Source organism: Microcebus murinus, chromosome 10, assembly GCF_040939455.1.
Source record: "Microcebus murinus isolate Inina chromosome 10, M.murinus_Inina_mat1.0, whole genome shotgun sequence".
Taxonomy (NCBI): Eukaryota; Metazoa; Chordata; class Mammalia; order Primates; family Cheirogaleidae; genus Microcebus; species Microcebus murinus.
Window position 1 is genome coordinate 76,933,381 of NC_134113.1, and position 21,748 is coordinate 76,955,128.

At 39.7% G+C, this 21,748-nt stretch overlaps 1 protein-coding gene across 3 annotated transcripts in view; it reads right to left on the reverse strand.

Moving 5' to 3' along the window:
* The window catches only part of BMAL2 (basic helix-loop-helix ARNT like 2), a 71,746-nt gene that overhangs the window by 38,570 nt on the left and 11,428 nt on the right, over nucleotides 1–21,748 (reverse strand). For 2 of the 3 annotated variants that reach the window (XM_076007543.1, XM_076007542.1), the window contains exons 2-3: nucleotides 11,651–11,801; nucleotides 175–332 (exon numbers count right to left, since the gene is read on the reverse strand). In XM_076007543.1, the coding sequence (XP_075863658.1) occupies nucleotides 175–332; nucleotides 11,651–11,801 (309 nt within the window). Of the gene's footprint in view, nucleotides 1–174; nucleotides 333–3,468; nucleotides 3,511–9,481; nucleotides 9,584–11,650; nucleotides 11,802–21,748 lie in introns of all 3 variants that reach the window. The other variant, XM_076007544.1, reaches the window with a different exon arrangement.

Sequence of the window (21,748 nt, forward strand, 5' to 3'; positions counted from 1 at the left end):
ATTCAGGAGTCTCTCCACAGACTATGGACACGTATCAAAAATTAACGCCTATAAAGCTGAAAGATACATTTGTACAGAATCTCCACAGCCGAGAACAACAAAATAAACCCATCAGAGACCTCGATTACAGAGAAGACGCCACAAACCCAAGTGTGAAGCCATCTTCGAACTCACCTTTTAAAGATTTCAAGTGCTCGACAGCCATTCGTAAAACTGAGAGTTTGTCCAGTTTACGTGCCACGGGTTTGCACTGAGGAATCATTGCGGACAGCTCTTCAATCAGGTTATTCATTTTATCTCGCCTCCGCTTCTCGGTTTGGCTATGAGCTTCTCTACAAGGGAAAAAGCACCCCCTTTATATGTAGCACCGAGCAGACCCCCAGTCCCCACAGAGGCTCTGGCTCACTGGAGCAGGGCTGGGCTCTACAGGAACACACCACTCTTCTCAGCTTGGGCCCTGCAGATGCCAACAAACGGGGAGGAAAGAGCTGCTGGGAGCAGGAACAGTACTCATAAAACCCACTGCCCTTCTCCAGTCCCACCCTACCTTATCTCCCGACGCTTTCCAGAACAAAGCCATGTGTCTGAGAGCCAGGGTGGTTTTCCTGCCTCCCTCCAGTCTTAGAGGAAGAGATGGGTGCCCTTCTGTTCCCAGCTAGCCCCATTCCAGAGTCTGTGTAAATAGTTATCGACATCTTAACCTCCTTCTCTTCACAGCTCCTTATCCTGGGTCTACAAACATGCTCACATCTCCTCTCTCTGAAAAAAATGCCCCTTTCCTTAATTCTAGTTGCCTTCCATTCTCAGCAAGATCCCTGAAAGAGGGCAGTCTCCACTCCCAGGCACGACCTCCACCTACAAAATCAACCTCCCACGAGCCCCGCCCGCTGACGCTATGCAGCAAAGATCATCTTCTCTCTCGCCATCCCTCACTGAGCCCATCCTTGAATTTGACCCTGCTGACATTCTGCTGAATCCCACCTCTAATTCTAGAAATCTCAGACTGTAGATTCTAGTTCTTAAAATATTTCTTAAATACATCTTCTCCTCCTCCCCATCTGCTCTGTCATTGCCTTGACGTAGGCCCATTGCATTACCCCGAGAGTCTTTTTTTTTTTTTTTTTTTTTTTGAGACAGAGTCTCGCTTTGTTGTCCAGGCTAGAGTGAGGGCCGTGGCGTCAGCCTAGCTCACAGCAACCTCAAACTCCTGGGCTCGAGTGATCCTTCTGCCTCAGCCTCCCGAGTAGCTGGGACTACAGGAATGCGCCACCATGCCCGGATAATTTTTTATATATATATCAGTTGGCCAATTAATTTCTTTCTATTTATAGTAGAGACGGGGTCTCGCTCTTGCTCAGGCTGGTTTTGAACTCCTGACCTTGAGCAATCCGCCCGCCTCGGCCTCCCAAGAGCTAGGATTACAGGCGTGAGCCACAGCGCCCGGCCACCCCGAGAGTCTTTTAAACTGACGCTCCTTCTGGTGTCTTCCTTTCCCAGTCTACCCCGAAACTCCTAGAATTAGTCTAAAACAAATCAAACCATCTAATCCCATTGCACAAAACTGCCCACTGCATTTCTGCTGCCTGTGAGGAACAGCCAGAGTCCCTAACTACATGCCAGAATCTCCAGTGGCATCATCTCTCCATGGCTTTTCCCAACGGCTCTACATAGCGGCAGAGCCCACCGACTAGCTATCCTCACACATGCCACATCCTCTCACATCTCCGTGCCTTTACTAGGCTTAGAAAGTCCTTCCTTTCTATGTTCTTAGAAAAATCTTATTCTTTCTTCAAAACCCAGGTCAGTTATCCTCCTGGGAAGCTTTCTCTGATGACCACACGATTAATTCACTCCCCTCTGTAAGCTACACCGGTACCTTTTATACCTCTGCCGTACTGCAACAAATGTAAAGATGCCATCGATTGTTAAGATGCGTTATTATTTGATGCCTCGCTAGGGAAAGACATGCTGCCAATTAACAGGAAGATGCCACTGAAGACAAGACATTTCCACGGACAATGAAATGTAGAGGAAAAAAGTATATCTGAGATTTCAAGCACTACACAGTTGTACTTCTCACCCTTTACTGTAAACATGTGTCTCTTTCCCACAGCACTCAGATCATGGGAAATCCAGAATTTCTACACAAGAAGAGTTTAGGGGAGGCAATCTGATAGGAAAGAGTGATCAGTGGGAGACTTGCCTCGATCTATTTTTGTTTTTTTAATATCTTAATTTTTTCTTTTCAGTTTTTGTGCAGAACACCTGAGAGCCCCGATCTGTTTTTTACAGAGACTTTAAATTAGGTGAAAGAAAATGTATTTTTTCCAGATAAAAGAGTGTGTGTGGGCAGGGAGAAGGACCAATGGAGACTAAAGGAGCTGTAACAACAACACTCCCCTCCCCAACCAGTCACCCCTGGCAATGCCACTCCTGGAATGAAATAGGTACTTCTGAGGAAACAGGATGGAGTTCAAATCACACATGTGTATTTACACAAAATTTAGCTATCTACTCATACTTTGGTCTATTCATGGGCAATTAGATTAAAATTGTGTGATTCAAAGAACGTTGGAGTTACGCTCTTGCTAGAACGGTCACCTCTTTTTTCTACCAGTATCACCCACCAGCCACGGACAGCTGCCATGGACAGAGACGCCCGACTCCAGGATGTTCGTAAGAATGGGGGAAGGGGTGGTCTCTCCCACGGCGAGGATTTGGAGGGAGAGGAGAGCAAAGTGGGACTGAGACTTCTCTGAAGAACAGCAAGTGATGACGGGGGGGAGCCAAGAAACCCAGAGGAAAGTGAAACCACCAGCGTTTGAATAAGCTGCTTTACTTGAAGGAGCCGCAACTGAAAAGATTTCTGGAGGATTTTATTAAGGAAGGGCACATTTATCCGGAAGCTTGTTCTCTGCTTAATAATTCCTCAGGGCTCTGGCTCCTAATCCTTCGTTCGGTTACTGGCACTTTGAACCATGGTCCTGTTTTGTAGAATCGTATCAGAAAACAGAATAGATGGAGAAAAAGTAAAACTTAGATCTGGCCAAGTTGTCAGACGCAGAAAAAATTTTTGTTGTTGTTGTTGAAAGAATGTGTTAAAATAACTGACAAAGAATGTGTAATGATGGATTTCTAATAATCGGATATCCTTCATAAGTAATTCTGATCTGTTTATATCATGAATCAGTTTTTCTTTAGCACTTAAAGAAAATAATAGTTATTTTTAGTAAGTAGCTATTTGAAGAGAAATTTGTAGGCATAAAAGCAAAATGTTATTCAAGTAGCTAGAAAAGTAGGGTAACAAGTGCCTGATAACAGATAACACTGCTTCTCAAAGCATAACAAGAGAGAAAAGCCTACTATTCACCAACCCATCCTATCTTGACCTCACCTTTCCCTTTGGCTAAGGGCCTGCATGTGCAACTTTGTCCACCCCCCATGTGCCATCTCAAGGATTCAATGTACCTGAAGGACTTCATTTTTACTTGTTGTTCACCATCTTCCATTCTACAAAAAAGCAGGATAAAATATCAAACTACAGGAAATAGCTTTTCTGTAATTCTTGAGCGAGAAATAAATGTGACATTAAGTCCAACCATGCTAATTCCTATTAAATCTCGCACTGTAAATGCTACATCGAGCATTTAATGATCAGAAAATGATTATCATTATCTACACGAGCTGTTCTACTAATGCTGACAGGTAACACCATTCCCATAAGGGTAACAAAAGCTATGTTGACTGACAACGAACAATAATTGGTGAGACAGAGTCTCACTTTGTTGCTCAGGCTAGAGTGAGTGCCGTGACGTCAGCCAAGCTCACAGCAACCTCAAACTCCTGGGCTCAAGTGATCCTTATGCCTCAGCCTCCCGAGTAGCTAGGACTACAGGCATGTGCCACCATGCCCGGCTAATTTTTTCTATATATATGTTAGTTGGTCAATTAATTTCTTTCTATTTTATAGTAGAGATGGGGGTCTCGCTCTTGCTCAGGCTGGTTTCGAACTCCTGACCTCGAGCCTGCCTCGGCTTCCCAGAGTGCTAGGATTACAGGCGTGAGCGCCTGGCTTCATGCCAATCTTAAGAATAAAATTTTCATAGAATTAACATTAAATAATTATTTTTAAAACCATTGATGGCTTAACCAAAAACTTTATGACAGCCATATTAAAACAGCCTGAAAATGGATTAAGAATCTCAGACCTTTAATCAAAAGGAATTTATTTTGCCAAAAAATCCATCTGGATGGTAAGAAATAGAAAAACGAAGAACTCTGATCACTTTCCAATAATATTGATTTTCATAGACCCTAGCATCAGAAATGTACTCACCAGATCACTACTGAAATGAAATACACTGATGGTGATAGAACACCTTCAACATTAAAAATTTACACAGGCTCAGTTTTTTTAAAAAATGTATTTTTAAAAAGTATCATTTTGGGAGGGATTTGAAAAATTCAGGGCAAAGCACCCATAATGGAAATAATAACAGTTAACATTCTAATGTGCCTCCTCCCAGTCTCTTTCCTAAACATGTAGATACAACAACTATTTAACTTAGCCATGGGGTGTGTGTATGTGTATCTGTGTGTATGTGCGTGCTCACATACAGGGTAGTTGTGTAGATATTTCTGTGTTCTTACATAGATAATAAACAAAATTCAGATCATAATGTATAACTTCTCATGTCTTGTCTTATTCACTAAAAACTGTAACATGAATTTATAATTTAATTTTCCCATAGTTTCAAATATTCTTGGAGAACATGATTTAAAATGATTAAATAGTGGGCCACTGATTAACTATACCATAATTCATTTATTCACTTGCTATTGTTGGATATTTTTTTTTTTTTTTTTGAGACAGAGTCTCGGTTTGTTGTCCAGGCTAGAGTGAGTGCCGTGGCGTCAGCCTAGCTCACAGCAACCTCAAACTCCTGGGCTCAAGCGATCCTTCTGCCTCAGCCTCCCGAGTAGCTGGGACTACAGGCATGCGCCACCATGCCCGGCTAATTTTTTATATATATATCAGTTGGCCAATTAATTTCTTTCTATTTATAGTAGAGACGGGGTCTTGCTCTTGCTCAGGCTGGTTTTGAACTCCTGACCTCGAGCAATCCGCCTGCCTCGGCCTCCCAAGAGCTAGGATTACAGGCGTGAGCCACCGCGCCCGGCCTGGATATTTTAATATAATATTTTCAGCATTATAAATGATAGGGCTAATAAATTGTAGTGCATGCATCTTTGTACTCTAGGGTAACTTTCTAGAAGTACAACTTATGGATAACTATTTTAAGGATTCCTATTTATCTTACCAAATTTCCCTCTTGAAAGACTTAAACATTTTCCAGGCTTTGAAAAAAGTCTGGCCTACTTTTGAACTATTTTATTCATTTGAACTCTTCGAGTTTTTAATAATTTTTTTTTACTTAAAAAAGATATTGCTGTTTATAGAAAATTTAATCAAATTTATGGAAATATGCTCATTAATATTCCATATAAAAAGGACCACAAAGATATAAGCTTCATCAAGTGGTACTTTTCCTTCTCACTGTCTAAATGAAGAGTTTTCACATTTATGGCACTTTATCAAAACTATTTTCACATATGTTATTTTCATTTCACGACATAGTGATATAGCTATTACCATGCCCATTTTACAGATGAAAGAACTGAGGCCCAGTAAAGTGAATGACTGCTCAAGGTTATATAACTAATAGGAGGCCAAGTGACACTTATTCTATGCAGGCTGGTATACCTTCCACTACACCTTACAATTTCTCTAACCATCATCAGTCTGCTGTGTGGTTGGTACATATAAAATTAAACAGCTTCTCTGAAGCAAAAAGAGAGTATCAGATTAGGTCAGCTTCTTTTTAGCCTGACTTCATATTAAGGGAATAAAACAGAAAATAATTATGCAAGTGAATGATTTTCTTCCTAATGGTCTGGAATTATCTACAGTCATCCCTCAGTATCTAGGGTTCCGGGGGAGGATTGGTTCTAGGACCTGCCATGGATACCAAACTCCAAGGATTCCTCATATAAAACAGCACAGTATTTCCATATAACCCATGCTCATCCTCCAGTATATTTTAAATCTTATCTCTAGATTACTTATACAACTACTAATACAATGTAGATGCTATGTAAATACTTGTTATACCGTATTGTATAGGGAACAATGACAAGAAAAAAGTTTGGACATGTTTAGTACAGACCCTGTTTTTATTTTCAATCTTTGGTTGGTTGAATCCATAGATGTGGGACCCACCTATACAGAGGGCTGACTGTATACATATATGTCGCTTCACTTTCACTTTGAAAGGTAAACTTTGGCTTATTAAAATCATGTCTTTGCTTTGTCATTGTTTTAGCAAATGAACTCACTGAGTGAACTTGCCTCCTTAACAAAATCCAAACATGCTGTACTTAGGAAATCCAAAGACCCTTTTATATATTATGGTCCCTGGTAAAACAGACTAAAAGCATGATCTTGTTAGTCAAACAATTCATTTCTTTATTTGTAGTACAAACGTAGATAATTAGTAAATATGCTATTGGTATATTTTCTCCATGCTGGCATTTGGTCTGTAGTCATATTTTTACAAATGGATTTTAATAAGCTTTCTGATATTAATAACATCCACATTATTTAGACACATTTTCTTAGTATAGCATCTTACACTACAGTAACATAATTATTCCAAAACTCAGTGCAAGGTCTCCTTGAAAACTACTTTCACTGCATTTTGAATGAAAGGTAGGCACTCTTCCTAAACCAACCAAAGGCAAATCAAGTCAGAGGCAGAAAAACAGTCTCAAAATAGTCTCCAGATTCATCACTCTGCAAGAGTCCCTGTCTTTGAACTTGCTTCCTCTGGTGTCTGAGATGCCACGCCCACCTCGGAGCCACGCCTTCTCTCCTTTGGGGCAGGCTTCCCCTCCCCCTGTCACTGCCTTTAAGTCACTGCACTTCCAGAGCACACCTCAGCCCCTAGTCCTTCCAATCCATACACTTCTTCAAGGGACGTCGCCCATACCCATCACTTCTAGTGTTTCTCGTACATTAACGACATCTGAAACTCTATCTCCAGGCCAGGCCTCAACCAGGAGTTCCAGACCCTTGTTGTCCTGCTTGAAGGCTCCATAAATATGCCATTCTTACTGTGTCCACAAGTGAACTCATCATCTTTCCCTCAATCTCAGTGAGTAAGAATATCACTCTCCATGGAGGAGCCCAAGTTGGAAAACTTGGATGCTTTTTATTATCCTTTTCCCCCGCAACCAACGGTCATGAAGTCTTAGAGACCCTGTCTTCTGAAATGTGTCATACGTCCCTTCCTTTCCCTGCCTGTCCTGGCCAGGGCCACTCCTCTTTGACCAACGTCCAGAAAACCTAATCCTGAGCAAAAGCTTCACAGCTGCTCCCTCTGCTTGCTGGGTTTTCCTCCTTTAGCCCATCCTCCATGCTGTGTCCAGGTTGACTCTTTGCAAATGTGAATCTGTGCCACCCACACCTGCTAGGATGGCTATAATTTAAAAACTGAAAATAGGATCAGCGAGGATGTGGACAAACTAGAACCCTTTCACACCACCTGCAGGAACATAAAATGATGCAGCCACTGTGGCAAACAGTTTAGCAGTTCTTCCAAAAACTAAATGGAATGACAAAACTGAACAGAATTATCATACAACCCAGCAACTCCAATCTTAGTTCCTAGATCCAAAAGAATTGAAAACAGGGACTCCAACAGGTATTGTACACCAATGTTCATAGCACCATTATTCACAACAGTCAAAAAGTGGAAATAACCCAAGTGTCCCTTACAGAAGAACAAACAAAATATGGTGTATACACACAGTGGAATATTATTCAGTCATAAACAGGAATGAAATTCTGATATATGCTACAACATGGATGAACCTTGAAATAAGTGAAATAAGCCAGATTCAAAAGGACAAACATATAATTCCACTTACATAAAATATCTAGAATATGCAAATTCATAGAGTTTCTGTTTGGGGTAATGAAAAAGTTTTAGAAATAGGTGGTAGTGATGGGATCCACAGCACTGAACATAATTGAAGCCAATGAATTATACACTTAAAATTGCTTTGAATGGCAAATTTCATGATATATATATTTTACCATAACAAAAGTGAAGAGGCAAGCAATTTTTAAAAATACATACATTTGATCAAGTTCCTCTCATGCTTAGAATCCTTCAGTTTTCCTAATGCATTCAAGATCATTTTTGGATTCTTTACTTCAGCAGACCTTCACGGCCTAGTTCATGTTTATCTCTGAAATGTCACAGCTCACCCACCTCTAAGTGCACCCTGTTTTCTACTGTGACAGCCACTTGTTTCCTGATCAGCGGTACGCAACTGTAAACCTGTCCTTGTGCATAACTCTTCCTTCTACCTAAAATACCTTCTCTACTCCTGCTCTGTAGACTCATTTCTAGTCTTCATTTAACACTTAGCTTAAATCAACTTCTCTTGGAAGCATCACTCTTGATCCCAAGCTTATTTAAATGCCCAACTTTGTTGCCTGTAGTACACAGGGTCTCTATTATAGCAGTTATCATGATGTCTAACAACTATCTCCCACTTGAACAAGTTTCTTTTTCTTTCTTTTTTTTTGAGGCAGAGTCTCTGTTGCCCTGGCTAGAGTGCTGTGACATCAGCCTAGCTCACAGCAACCTTAAACTCCTAGGCTCAAGCAATCCTCCTGCCTCAGCCTCCCAAGTAGCTGGGACTACAGGCATGCACCACCATGCCCGGCTAATATTTTCTATGTATTTTTAGTTGGCCAATTAATTTCTTTCTATTTTTAGTAGACACAGGGTCTCGCTCATGCTCAGGCTGGTTTTGAACTCCTGACCTCGAGCGATCCGCCCGCCTCGGCCTTCCAGATTGCTAGGATTACAGGCGTGAGCCACTGAGCCCGGCCAGAACAAGTTTCTTATATCTTCTCTCTCTCTCTTCCTCCAAGTCTACTGAGTACCTATCTACCTACACAGTAGGTACTTAGTAAAAATGTTCAATGACTCCATTCCACAGAATCTTCATCAAAGACCCTTTTAAAGAACCAGCTCTCCACTCAAAACTGACAGTGCCACAGGAAAGGTGAACATTTTCATACATTCCTCTTTGTTTAAAAATATCCAACACTCTGAGACTACATGAGTGAAGTCAGCCTTTTATCTATGGACTGGCTTTCGTGCCCTGAGCCTTGGGAAGGACACTAAATAATCAGTGACTTTGTAAAATCCTTAAAGTACTTTGACATCCAAAATTTCATTAACAGGAATAGCAAACGGTGAGATAAAAAGAGGACTGGGGCAGAACGGAGAGGCTCTGGAATAGATAATGAGCAAACCAGTGAGATGTACACTTTCTTTCCACTACCATTCTATGCCCTCTTCAAATAGGGGACGGAATATGTCAAAGATGGTCCAGGACTTACCTGCTGCCACTGGATGCTGCTATTTCTATCCTTGTTGAAAGAAGATAGGTAAAGGGATTCTGAGAAAGCTTTTCCACCACTTTCTCTGTCATGATTCCTGACCTGGAAGGAAGGAGGCTTTGGGTCACCCCCTACCCAGACGCTCTGGGAAACAGACAGCGTGACTATCCTCATGTGCAAGAAGTATCTTTCCTGTCCAGCTACAGAGAGTCAGGAAGCTGGTGCAGTGAAGAAAATACCACACCAGGAATCAAGTATTTTAACTACCATGTTTCCCCGAAAATAAGACGGGCTCTTATATTTATTTTTCCTCAAGAAGACACCCTAGGGCTTATTTTCAGGGGATGTGTTATTTTTTTTTTAAGTACGGTACAACAATCTACATTTATACAAATATAGTTAAGTCGTTGTCTTCTGGAACATCATCATAACTCTCCAAACCCCGAATTCCATCCTGAATTTTTCTTGCGATTCTATTTCCTTTAGAACCATTGGCCCCAGTCTCTCACGTCGAGCAATAGAGCTCTCGTGGGGCAGATGAGAAGGGCTGCTTGTCTTCTTTACCGATCCACGACAAAATACATGGGTCTTGCAGATATGCTGCGTAGCCACACCCATCACTAGGTCTTATTTTCGGGGTAGGGCTTATATTGTGCAAATGCTTAGACATCCTGCTAGGGCTTATTTTATGGGTAGGTCGTATTTTCTGGGAAACATGGTAGTTGTGTGATGTTGGGCCAGTTGCTTCTTCATTTTCTATAATGTGGGAAGTTACCTATGTAATCTTTAGTGTGTTGCTGGCTGCCAAAAAATAATAATCAGTCAGTACCTTGCATGCTTCTAACATTTCCCTAAGCACTGACCACAGCATCCCACTGACCCCCCAAAACCACTGTAACCACTCAGCCACGGCCCCACACGACATACAACTGTGCTGCCTCTGGCATTCACTGTTCCCATTTCAACCGCCACAATCTTATTTAGACATTAAGAAAGAACAGTGCTGCTTACGATTCTGAAGAATTAGGAAGAAAATAGAAAGGATAAAAAGGACTAACAGTCATTTCTAGCTCAAGGTTAAGTGGGGACTCTTAACTGATAATTTAGGATGGAAAACAGCAAACAGCTCTAGACAGACTGTCACCTGATCCACTGTGGTTTTCATGAGGATCCAAGTTAATAGAAGAGACTGAAAATACAGACAACCAAAACCAGGAGATAATATTCCACTGTCTTGGGAACTGAAGCTAAATCATAAAGTGTATTGGGAAGAACTAAGTTAAAAAGAGATAGGATGTTTCATTATGTCCTCATCTTGACCCCCAGGCTCAGAACTTTTCCCTTCATCCATGATGAAGAACTATCATCAACTTTCACATATATGTAAAGTACAAGCCTAAAATGAGTTGCTCTAAACTGCTATCATTATTTTCCCCTAATGTAATTGACTGATTGATTGACAGGATCTCACTAAGTTGCCCAGACTGGTCTCACAAACTCCTGCGCTCCCAAACTCCTATGCTCAAGCGATCCTCCTGCCTCAGCCTCCTGAGTAGCTAGGACTACCAGTGCATGCCGCCAAGCCCAGCTTACCCTAATCCTTACAACATATAAACCCTAGCATTTGGGAAGTCATTAAAGAATATCTGGGGTTGCAAGCTACAGAAAGCAATAAAAATAAATAAGGAAATAGTAAGTATTCTCAACAATGACTTTATTATCTACTTGGCTTAATAAATATAGAAAACAAGAGTTTTATGTGATTAAGTTGAACACAGATAACCAAGGGTTGGTTATTACATACATGATGAGTAAGGTAAGAAGTGATTACTATTTTAAGCCAAACATGCAAGAAGATGTTTTCTTCATGGTTAAGTATTTTGATAAGGAAGGCAAATATATTACCGAGACCATAAACATTAAGCAAATTAGTCTTATGTTCCTACATCTCTTTTGGACTCCAGTTGACCCCCCCCCCCCCAGATACCTAATAATCTTCAGAGTTGTCAATCAATGACAGAAGTAGCAGAGTTGGGTGGATAAATAATTGTCCATGTACTTCTGAAATGCATGTACTTAGAAATAATTAATGATTTTTAAAAAAGGAATATTTTCCTCTTCTCTCTGAAGTCAAAAATTTCATGGGGTTGGAGAAACAAATTCACTTACTGAGATGGGTCTGAATCACTTCCTTTGCGTTTTCTTGGAAACTCTGTCACGTGTGAGCTGAAGCATCCAACAGCTGTCGGTTTTGTCCCTGGGCTCATGTGACTGGGAACCCCAGGAGCAAAGCACTGGTTTTCCTCCATCAACACTTTGCCTGTGAGAGATAAAGCACAATCAGACGTTCATTTTATTTATTTATTTATTTTGAGACAGAGTCTCACTTTGTTGCCCAGGCTAGAGTGAGTGCCATGGCGTCAGCCTGGCTCACAGCAACCTCAATCTCCGGGGCTCAGCGATCCTACTGCCTCAGCCTCCCGAGTAGCTGGGACTACAGGCATGCGCCACCATGCCCGGTTAATTTTTTGTATATATATTTTTACTTGGTCAATTAATTTATTTCTATTTTTGGTAGAGATGGAGTCTCGCTCAGGCTGGTTTCGAACTCCTGACCTGGAGCAATCCGCCCGCCTCGGCCTCCCAGAGTGCTAGGATTACAGGCGTGAGCCACCACACCCGGCCTCCAGACGTTCATTTTAAACGTTAACTTTTACTTTATACATGTCCATAGCACACATTTTAGTGACTTTTCTATCTTGATATTTTAAAGATATGAGCCAAAGACACCGTAACAGAATGAAAGACTAATTATACTCAAATGTTAGTTAGAAATGTTAGTCTGTATTTTTATTTTCCCCATCTTACTGTAAAAGAAGTTTGAATATTGTAGAAAATATTGAAGACACAATTTGGTAAAAACCAAATTCCACCAACCAATGTTACTATTTTGAGACATTTCCTTTTAGAATTGTTTTCTATAGTTATTATTAAAGTAATTGAAATGATAGAGTATACAGTAGTCCCCTCTTAGCTGAGATTTTGCTGTCCATAGTATAGTTACCATGGTCAAACTCAGTCTTAAAATATTAATAGAAAATTCCAGAAATGCACAATTCGTAAGTTTTAAATTGTGTACCACCATTCTGAGTAGCATGATGAAATGTCACACCATCCCACTCCGTCCTGACCCAGAATGTGAACCCTTCCTTTGTCCAGTGTATACACTACCTTCCCATTAGTCACTCAGCCATCTTGGTTATCAGATCCACTGTGGCATTATCACAGTGCTTGTGTTCAAGGAACCCTTATTTTACTTAATAATGGCCCCAAAGTGTAAGAGTAATGAGCCTGGCACATTGTTATCATTGTTCTATTTTATTACTGTTGTTAATCTCTTACTGTGCCTAATATATAAATTAAACTTTTTCATAGATATGTTTGTATAGAAAAAAACAGAGTGTATATAGGGTTCAGTACTATCTGTAGTTTCAGTTATCCACTGGGGGTCTTGGAATGTATTCCCCTTGGATTAAGGGGAACTGTAGTCTGCTATACGTACATATCATTGTGACATCTTAAAATAATAACTTTCCAATGTTACTATAAATTCTTTGTAGTGATTCAATTGGCTGCCATAATGTAGATGTATTACAGTTACTTCACGACTCTCCTATTGTTAGAATCTATGTTTGCTTTTTTTTTTCCACCATAAATGTGTATTTTGATACATAAAGCTTTTTATGTATTTCTCATTAGTAATTTTGGATAGCACCCTAGAAATGGGTTAACAGGGTCAAGGGACGTGAATATTTTTAACCTTGAATTGCTAAATATGATTTTTTTTTTTTTTTTTGAGACAGAGTCTCGCTTTGTTGCCCAGGCTAGAGTGAGTGCCGTGGCGTCAGCCTAGCTCACAGCAACCTCAAACTCCTGGGCTCGAGTGATCCTTCTGCCTCAGCCTCCCGGGTAGCTGGGACTACAGGCATGCGCCACCATGCCCGGCTAATTTTTTTTATATATATCAGTTGGCCAATTAATTTCTTTCTATTTATAGTAGAGACGGGGTCTCGCTCTTGCTCAGGCTGGTTTTGAACTCCTGACCTTGAGCAATCCGCCCGCCTCGGCCTCCCAAGAGCTTAAATATGATTTTTAAAAGTCCTTTTTGTCTTGTTTTAGGCCAATCTCATTCATGAACAAAAACACAAAAATCTTAAGAAAATACTGGCAAACAAAATTCAAAAATGTATAAAAAGAATAATCCATCATGACCAAGACAGTTTTATCTCAGGAATGCAAGAGTGGTTTAATATCAGTAAATTAATGAATATAATTTGCCACAATAAATGGAAAACTAATGACTATTCTAATAGATGTAGAAATATTAATGAAGAAATATTCCCTTTAAGATCAGAAACAAAAGCATCCATTTTCAACACTATATTAGAAGACATGCTAGTGGAATAAGGCAAGAAAAAGATATATCAATTATAAAAATAAGAAAGGAAGAAAATTATTTTTCTTGCTATTACTGGGAAATGATATAATTGACCATACAGCAAATCCTATAAAAATCATTAAAATTAGAGGATGTAGCAAGTTGGCTGTATGTAAAATCAATATATAAGGATCAATTGCCTTTCTGTCCAAAGTAATACACAGTAAGAAAATGGTATTAAAAAGATTTAACTTATAATAATCTCAATAAATTATCTAAAGAATAAATCTAAAAAAGTATATAAGATCTTTATGAAAAAAATTATAAACTTTTATATAAAATATTTTAAAAGATCCAAATAAATGGAAAAATATGCCACACTTTTGGATTGGAAGCCTCAATACAATAAAGATGTAAATTTTCCTAAAATAGATAGATGTGCAAAACACTTAATTTTTTGGTGGAATTTCACAAGCTGAATATAAAATATATACAAAAGTACAATGGCTCATGAATAACCAAGGAAAAGGTGGGAGGACTGGCCCTATCAGATATCAAGACTAACTATAAAGCTATAGTAATTAAGACAGTGTGGTACTTGTGTGAGGACACACCAATGGAAAAGCAGAGAGCCCAGACATGTATATAGAGACATCTGCTAAATATCAAATGTGGTATTTCAGATAATGTGGGAAAAACAGCTTTTTAATAAATGGTGGTACTGGGCCAACTGGCTTTCTGGGCCAATTGACATGGAAAAGGATTAAATTGGACACTCTGTGTTATACCAAATATAAACACTGATTCAACTGGATTCAAGACCTAAATGTAAAAGACAAACATACAATAGAGAATACTTTGCAATGGTTTGAATGTTTATATCCCTCCAAAATTCATACTGAAACTTAATCCCTAATTCAATAGCAGTAAGAGGTAGGGCCTTTAGGAGGTGATTAGGCCATGAGGGCTCCACCCTCATGGATGGAATTAGTGCCCTTATAAAAAAAAACTGTGAGAACAAGTTTGTTCCCTCCATCTGTTTTGCCCCTTCTAACATGAAAAGATACCATGAGAAGGTACCACATTATAAGCAGACAGAGCCAGCTCTCACCAGACCCGGAACCTGCCAATGCCTTGATGTTGGACTTCCTAGCCTCTAGAATTGGAATAAATAACTATCTACTATTTATAAATTACCCAATCTAAGGTATTTTGTTATAGCAGCACAGGCTAAGACAATTCTAGAAGAGAGAGAATATCTTTACATTATTGAAGTAGAAAGAAATTTCCCTAGACATAAAAAGCAAAAACGATAAAGGAAAAAACTGATAAATACAACCATCTTTAAGTTAATATTCATCAAAATACACTATAAAGACAATAAAACTGCAAGCCACAAACTGGAAAAAGATACCTGTTACACACAGCAACAACAAATGGTTAATACTAGATTATACAGATTCAATTATTGGAATCAGTAAGACCAACAACCCAATAGAAAACTGTATGAAATACTTGAATGGGCACGTCATAAAGACAACTGTCAATACACAAATTAAAAGATACTCAATCTCATTAGTAATCAGGAAAATAGATAAGAAACTATAGCAATATACTAATACATGATGGCCACCACTGAAAAGTCTGATGATACCAAGTGTTGATGAGGATGTGGAGCAATGGGAATGCTCATGCCCTGCTGGTAGAAATAAAAATCGCTACAACTGCTTTGGAAACCATTTTGCAATACCTAATATAGTTGAAAACACATACAACATATGACTCAGCATTCCACTCTTAGGTATATGAAAAAACTCTGTATTAGGAGGTATATGAGAAATACATTAGCAACATTACTTGTAAACGAACAGAAACAAAAACCAGAAACTTTCAAAATTTCCATGAGCAGAATGGACAAACTGTTTAGTCACTGAATGGAATGCCAACAGCAGCAGAAAGGAATGAAGTCCAGCTATACTCATCAACATGGATGAATCTCAAAAAACATCATGTGGAGGGGAAAAAAGTCATAGCCCAAAACATATAGCATTAAAAAAATTTATACTAAGTTCAAAAACAACTAAAAAAAAAAAAGTAAAACTAATCAGTTTGTTTTTAAGAGATATCTACATGGGTTGCCACCCTATACAGAAGGAAGCAGTTAATAAAAAAGTCAGAACGGTGGTTGTCTTTGGGAGAAGAAAGGCAGGTATAATCAGTGAGGGACATACAGGGTCTTCTAAAGAATTCATGTTCTATTTCTTTTGGAGATTTTTGTTTTGGTTTCATTCCTTGAACAACACGCAAAATTTTTACCATCCTCTGTAGGCATAATAGGTCTCACAATAAAGAAGCAGAGAGAATAATTTTACCAATGATCATGGGCCACTTGGGAATTAAGTTTCCAATCTATGGTATCCCAAGATTTCTAGGCTTGGACTCTCTAAATGGGACTGATTGAGGATTGCCACATACGACATGAGATTAAATACGGTTTCAGCTCCTAGACTTAATTCCAAGGGGTTTTGAATGGCAGGACACCATCTGTCTCCACAGAAAAAAAATATAGGAAATTTCTTATATCAAATAGCAAATCAAAAGGAAAAAATTCACTAACATTGAACCACGCCCAGGCAACACACACTTGAGGAAGTACATTCTTTCCCTCACATACGTTCTGAGAAAGAAATAAAATAAAATCTAGGAGGCATGATCTTTGCATGTTTTATCCTACTTCCTTGTTAACCTTTAAAATAAGAAATAGATTATCTTTAGGCAGGCAGAATAATCTTTTCATAGAATCGAAACCTGAAGTTTTAAGGGTCTTTATGCTCTTTAATGGGTGGGGAGTACCCCTATAATTAGCTATGCTCCATCAGCTCTGGCTGTCAGTAGAAGTCTATTCAAAACAGAGAGCTTACTGTAAACAAAAGGAAAATCTGGGTTAGTGGGACTACTTAGTTCTAGAAGAAAGGATTTGTTCTTTGGAAACAATTAACCTTCATGTAGTGGATTCTTATTTGTTAGGAGGTGACTCATAATTTAAAGAGCAAAGATTTCATTCTTAACCTTCCAGTTGGCTTGACTTTCAGCCTCCACATATACTTCTTTAGAAGATGAAACCATGTGTTAGAAATTGAAATTCAGCTCTGCTTTTATATAGCTTGCTCTGGAGGTGTATAATTTTAATATTTTGATACTGTCTTCCCTCATGCCGAACTGAGTCACTTCTCAATGGCAAATGTAACATGTGTTATTTAACATTCAATAAAATAATTCAGAATTTAGGTTGAACAAGGATATTGTGATTGTCGTTTACAAAGGGTGTTTGTGACTTTATTTAAAATGAGATTAGCATTAAAATCTCACTCCATTTTGGGTGCATCTTCCTGGTGATGGTAATCAATCTCACAATATTTTAAAGGTCTACCATTTAGCATTGGCTTCTCACAGACAAAAATAAATTGTGGGAAATGAGCAGCTGTTTGAAAGTCATAAGCAGGGAAGGCCAGGTTTAGGCCACTTGGTTTAGGCTCATAGTTACAAAGGGATTTGAATTTATTTTTTTTTTTTATTTTATTTTTTTTTTTTTAGCTAAAGGTTAGAGACTGTCAATGAGCTGGGATTTGAATTTAGAACTTGACCTTATGCTTGAAAGAGAATATACACATACACATACATACCCACATGCACATACACACTCACAAAAGCCATGGCAGAATGGACAACATTCACATTTTGTACAACTTTAAAACTTTTGTTCCATGGCCTACTTCCATTGCCAATAATGTGTTACATATCAAAATTTATGTAAAATGTTATCTTGCGAATAACTTTTTGTTGAAAATAATTTGCTCAATGTAAACATTTAAATTAGTTCCTTAAAAAATTGAAAGTGGGCCGGGCGCGGTGGCTCACGCCTGTAATCCTAGCTCTCTGGGAGGCTGAGGGGGGCGGATTGCTCCAGGTCAGGAGTTCGAAACCAGCCTGAGCAAGAGCGAGACCCCGTCTCTGCTATAAATAGAAAGAAATTAATTGGCCAACTAATATGTATAGAAAAAATTAGCTAGGCATGGTGGTACATGCCTGTAGTCCCAGCTACTTGGGAGGCTGAGGCTGGAGGATTGCTTGAGCCCAGGAGTTTGAGGTTGCTGTGAGCTAGGCTGACGCCATGGCACTCACTCTAGCCTGGGCAACAAAGCAAGACTCTGTCTCAAAAAAAAAAAAAAAAAATTGAAAGTGGCTTTTACTTTCTTAATTTCTGAGAGTCATACACAGAAACTCTTTTGAGTCTATCCTACCCACCATCTTCATAGTACTAATTTTTTTTTTTTTTTTTGGACAAATCATTGAACATATCAGAGTCTGTTTCTCTAAGAGGAGGTACCTTCCTGCAAACCACATTTGTTTGTTTTGGAATCAAATAAGAAAATGTATTTGAAATCTGTTTAAAAATCAAGGGCTTACTGATGCTAACTTAAGTAACTAGTCCAGCAAAAGGGAGTGGACATTGCTGGTGAGCCATTGCGGATGCCTAAGGTGTCAGTCAGGAAAAGGCACTGAGGCCAATGCCTTTGCTTTACCTATTTTTTTAATTAAAAAAAAGTCAACTTTTCATTCTGAAATAATTTCAGGCTGGCAAAAAGTACAAAGAATTACCATCTACCCTTCAGATTCCCAGAATGGTAATGCCTTACTTAACCCCAGTATAATTAGCAAGACCAGGAAATTAACAATGATCCAATGTTATTATCTAATTCACAGACCTTATTCAAATTTTGCCAATTGTCCTAAGGTCAAGGATCTAACCCAGGATCACATTACTCATTTAGCATTCGTCATATGTCCTCGTTTTCTTTCATTTGTCATAGTTCCTCAGTCTTCCCCTTGTCTTTCTTGAGGTTTTTGAAGGACATTGGGAAATTATTTTGTAGAATGTTCTCTGCTTTAAGTTTGTCTGATATTCCCTCATGACTAAATTTAGATTGTGCACTTTTCTCAAGAATACCACAGAAATGATGCTGTACCCTTCTCGGTGGGAAGTGCCTGCACATTTAAATTTTACTGCTTCTAGTGCTTTCTGTTGCTTCATTAAGGTCCTGCTTTTTCACCAGGAGTGACTAAGTAGACCTTGACAATCTGTACTGACTGATTTGAGGACTTTTTTTTTTTTTTTTTTTTGAGACAGAGTCTCACTTTGTTGCCCAGGATAGAGTGAGTGCCATGGCGTCAGCCTAGCTCACAGCAACCTCAAACTCCTGGGCCCAAGCAATCCTGCTGCCTCAGCCTCCCAAGTAGCTGGGACTACAGGCATACGCCACCATGCCCAGCTAATTTTTTCTATATATACTAGCTGGCCAATTAATTTCTTTCTATTTATAGTAGAGACGGGGTCTCGCTCTTGCTCAGGCTGGTTTTGAACTCCTGACCTCAAGCAATCCACCTGCCTCGGCCTCCCAGAGTGCTAGGATTACAGGCGTGAGCCACCGTGCCCGGCCTGATTTGAGGACTTTTCTAAAGGAAGAAACTTTCTGACTTCCTGTAAAGACTTCCTGTAAAGAAACTTCCTGTGTAGACTTCATAAAATATCCACCAGTGAGGACTCCTGGCCCAAGCTCAAGCCCCTGACACAATGAGAACACCACAAACCACCTCCACTGACCACAGACTGAACAGCAATAATGTGGCACCATGTACAGCAAGAGCATTCTCGTCTGGCTGTCCCTCTAAACTTACTGTGTGGCTCTAGGTAAGTTGTTTACACTTTCTGTGGTCACTTCCTCATCGACAAAACAGAGGTTATGATACACAGCAGTGGTACCTCATAGAGCTTTCATACGAAAACAATTAGATAAATGTCAAAGTGTGTTGGAATCTATGATGTCGGACAGATATTCAGTAGAACATTAATTATTGATCTGAGTTGAGTATAGTGAGCTTCTGGCCAGCTGTAAGATCCAACAGACAGCACTATGCATTTCCACCCTCATATAAATGGTCAGACTGATGGAGCTAAATTAAATCAGAAATACAGTGCCAGATTATTCAGATCTCCACATGCAACTCCTCACATAATTAGTGAAATATAAATTTCTCCCACCCTTTCTGAAGAAGACAATATCAGACTAATCAATAATCAGACACATAATTCAAAACTGTGGTCACTGCTGTGAATTAAAAGTGTGCTGGCTGGGCGTGGTGGCTCACGCCTGTAATCCTAGCACTCTGGGAGGCCGAGGCGGGCGGATTGCTCAAGTTCAGGAGTTCAAAACCAGCCTGAGCAAGAGCGAGACCCCATCTCTACTATAAATAGAAAGAAATTAATTGGACAACTAATATATATACAGAAAAAATTAGCCGGGCATGGTGGGGCATGCCTGTAGTCCCAGCTACTCGGGAGGCTGAGGCAGGAGGATTGCTTGAGCCCAGGAGTTTGAGGTTGCTGTGAGCTAGGCTGATGCCACGGCACTCGCTCTACCCTGGGCAACAAAGTGAGACTCTGTCTCAAAAAAAATAAAAAATAAAAAATAAATAAAAGTAGTGTGCTATGAGAATATTCAATATGCAAGACACCAACAGTGAAATTATTGCACAACAGCTTTGGTTATTTCATTCCATTGCTTAAAATCCAACTGTGTCTCCCCACTGAGATGGCATGAAATACTAAGTCTTGCAGAGCCCCGTACAGCCTGTCCATCACCCTCATCCCCCGCTGCCCTCTTACTCTTAACCCAGGCAACAGCCTCAGTGCACTACTTGATATCATCAATCATTTCATGACTCCCCCGTGGCTCTGCTCCTCTGGGCATGCCCCTCTCTTGCCTGGAATGCCCTGTTCCCAAACAGGCTAACACAAACTTAACTGTCAAGACAACGCCAGACGTTGTCCCTGCAAGAAACCTTTTCTGATCACTGTCCCTCAAAGCTAACACCTGCCACCAAACTTGGCCCCTTCGACGTTTGATAGTAGTGCTTTGTAATTGATGCCATCATTGAGTTCACTCCACTTCACTACAATTCTCTCTTTACTAATCAGAATAACAACCCACACCACACATCTGTCCCAAATTTTTCTCTTTTCTAAACCAAACTCCGTGGTTCTTTCAAACATTACTCATAGGATATCCCATCACCAACTCAATTGCTCTCTCTGGACATATTTTGTTTAAAAATCCTTTGATGTGTAGTGCAACTGAAATGCAACGACGAGTTGTCTAGTTTACAGAGAGGAGGGTAAAGCTTGTTGATAGTGTTCTGAATATTATATTGTCATCATTTATATGACTGAATTATCTTTTATTTATTAGGCTTTCACTTTATACTGTTGATCATTCATTCATATAATTTTAGAATTGGAATTGACATTACAGATGGTCTAATATAATTCCCTCTTTTTCCAAAAAAGAATGAGTTCCATGGTTAAGGCACTTGCCGTTTTTTTGTTTGTTTGTTTGTTTGTTTTTTGAGACAGAGTCTCACTCTGTTGCCTGGGCTAGAATGCTGTGGTATCAGCCTAGCTCCCAGCAACCTCAAACTCCTGGGCTCAAGCAATCCTTCTGCCTCAGCCTCCTGAGTAGCTGGGACTACAGGCATGCACCACCATGCCCGGCTAATTTTTTCTACATATTTTTAGTTGGCCAATTAATTTCTTTCTATTTTTAGTAGAGACGGGGGTCTCGCTCTTGCTCAGATTGGTTTTGAACTCCTGACCTTGAGTGATCCACCCGCCTTGGCCTCCCAGAGTGCTAGGATTACAGAAGTCACTTGCCCTTTATCACTCAGCCAGATAATTGTGGCAGAGTAACTACTGCATCGATCTCCTGCCTCCC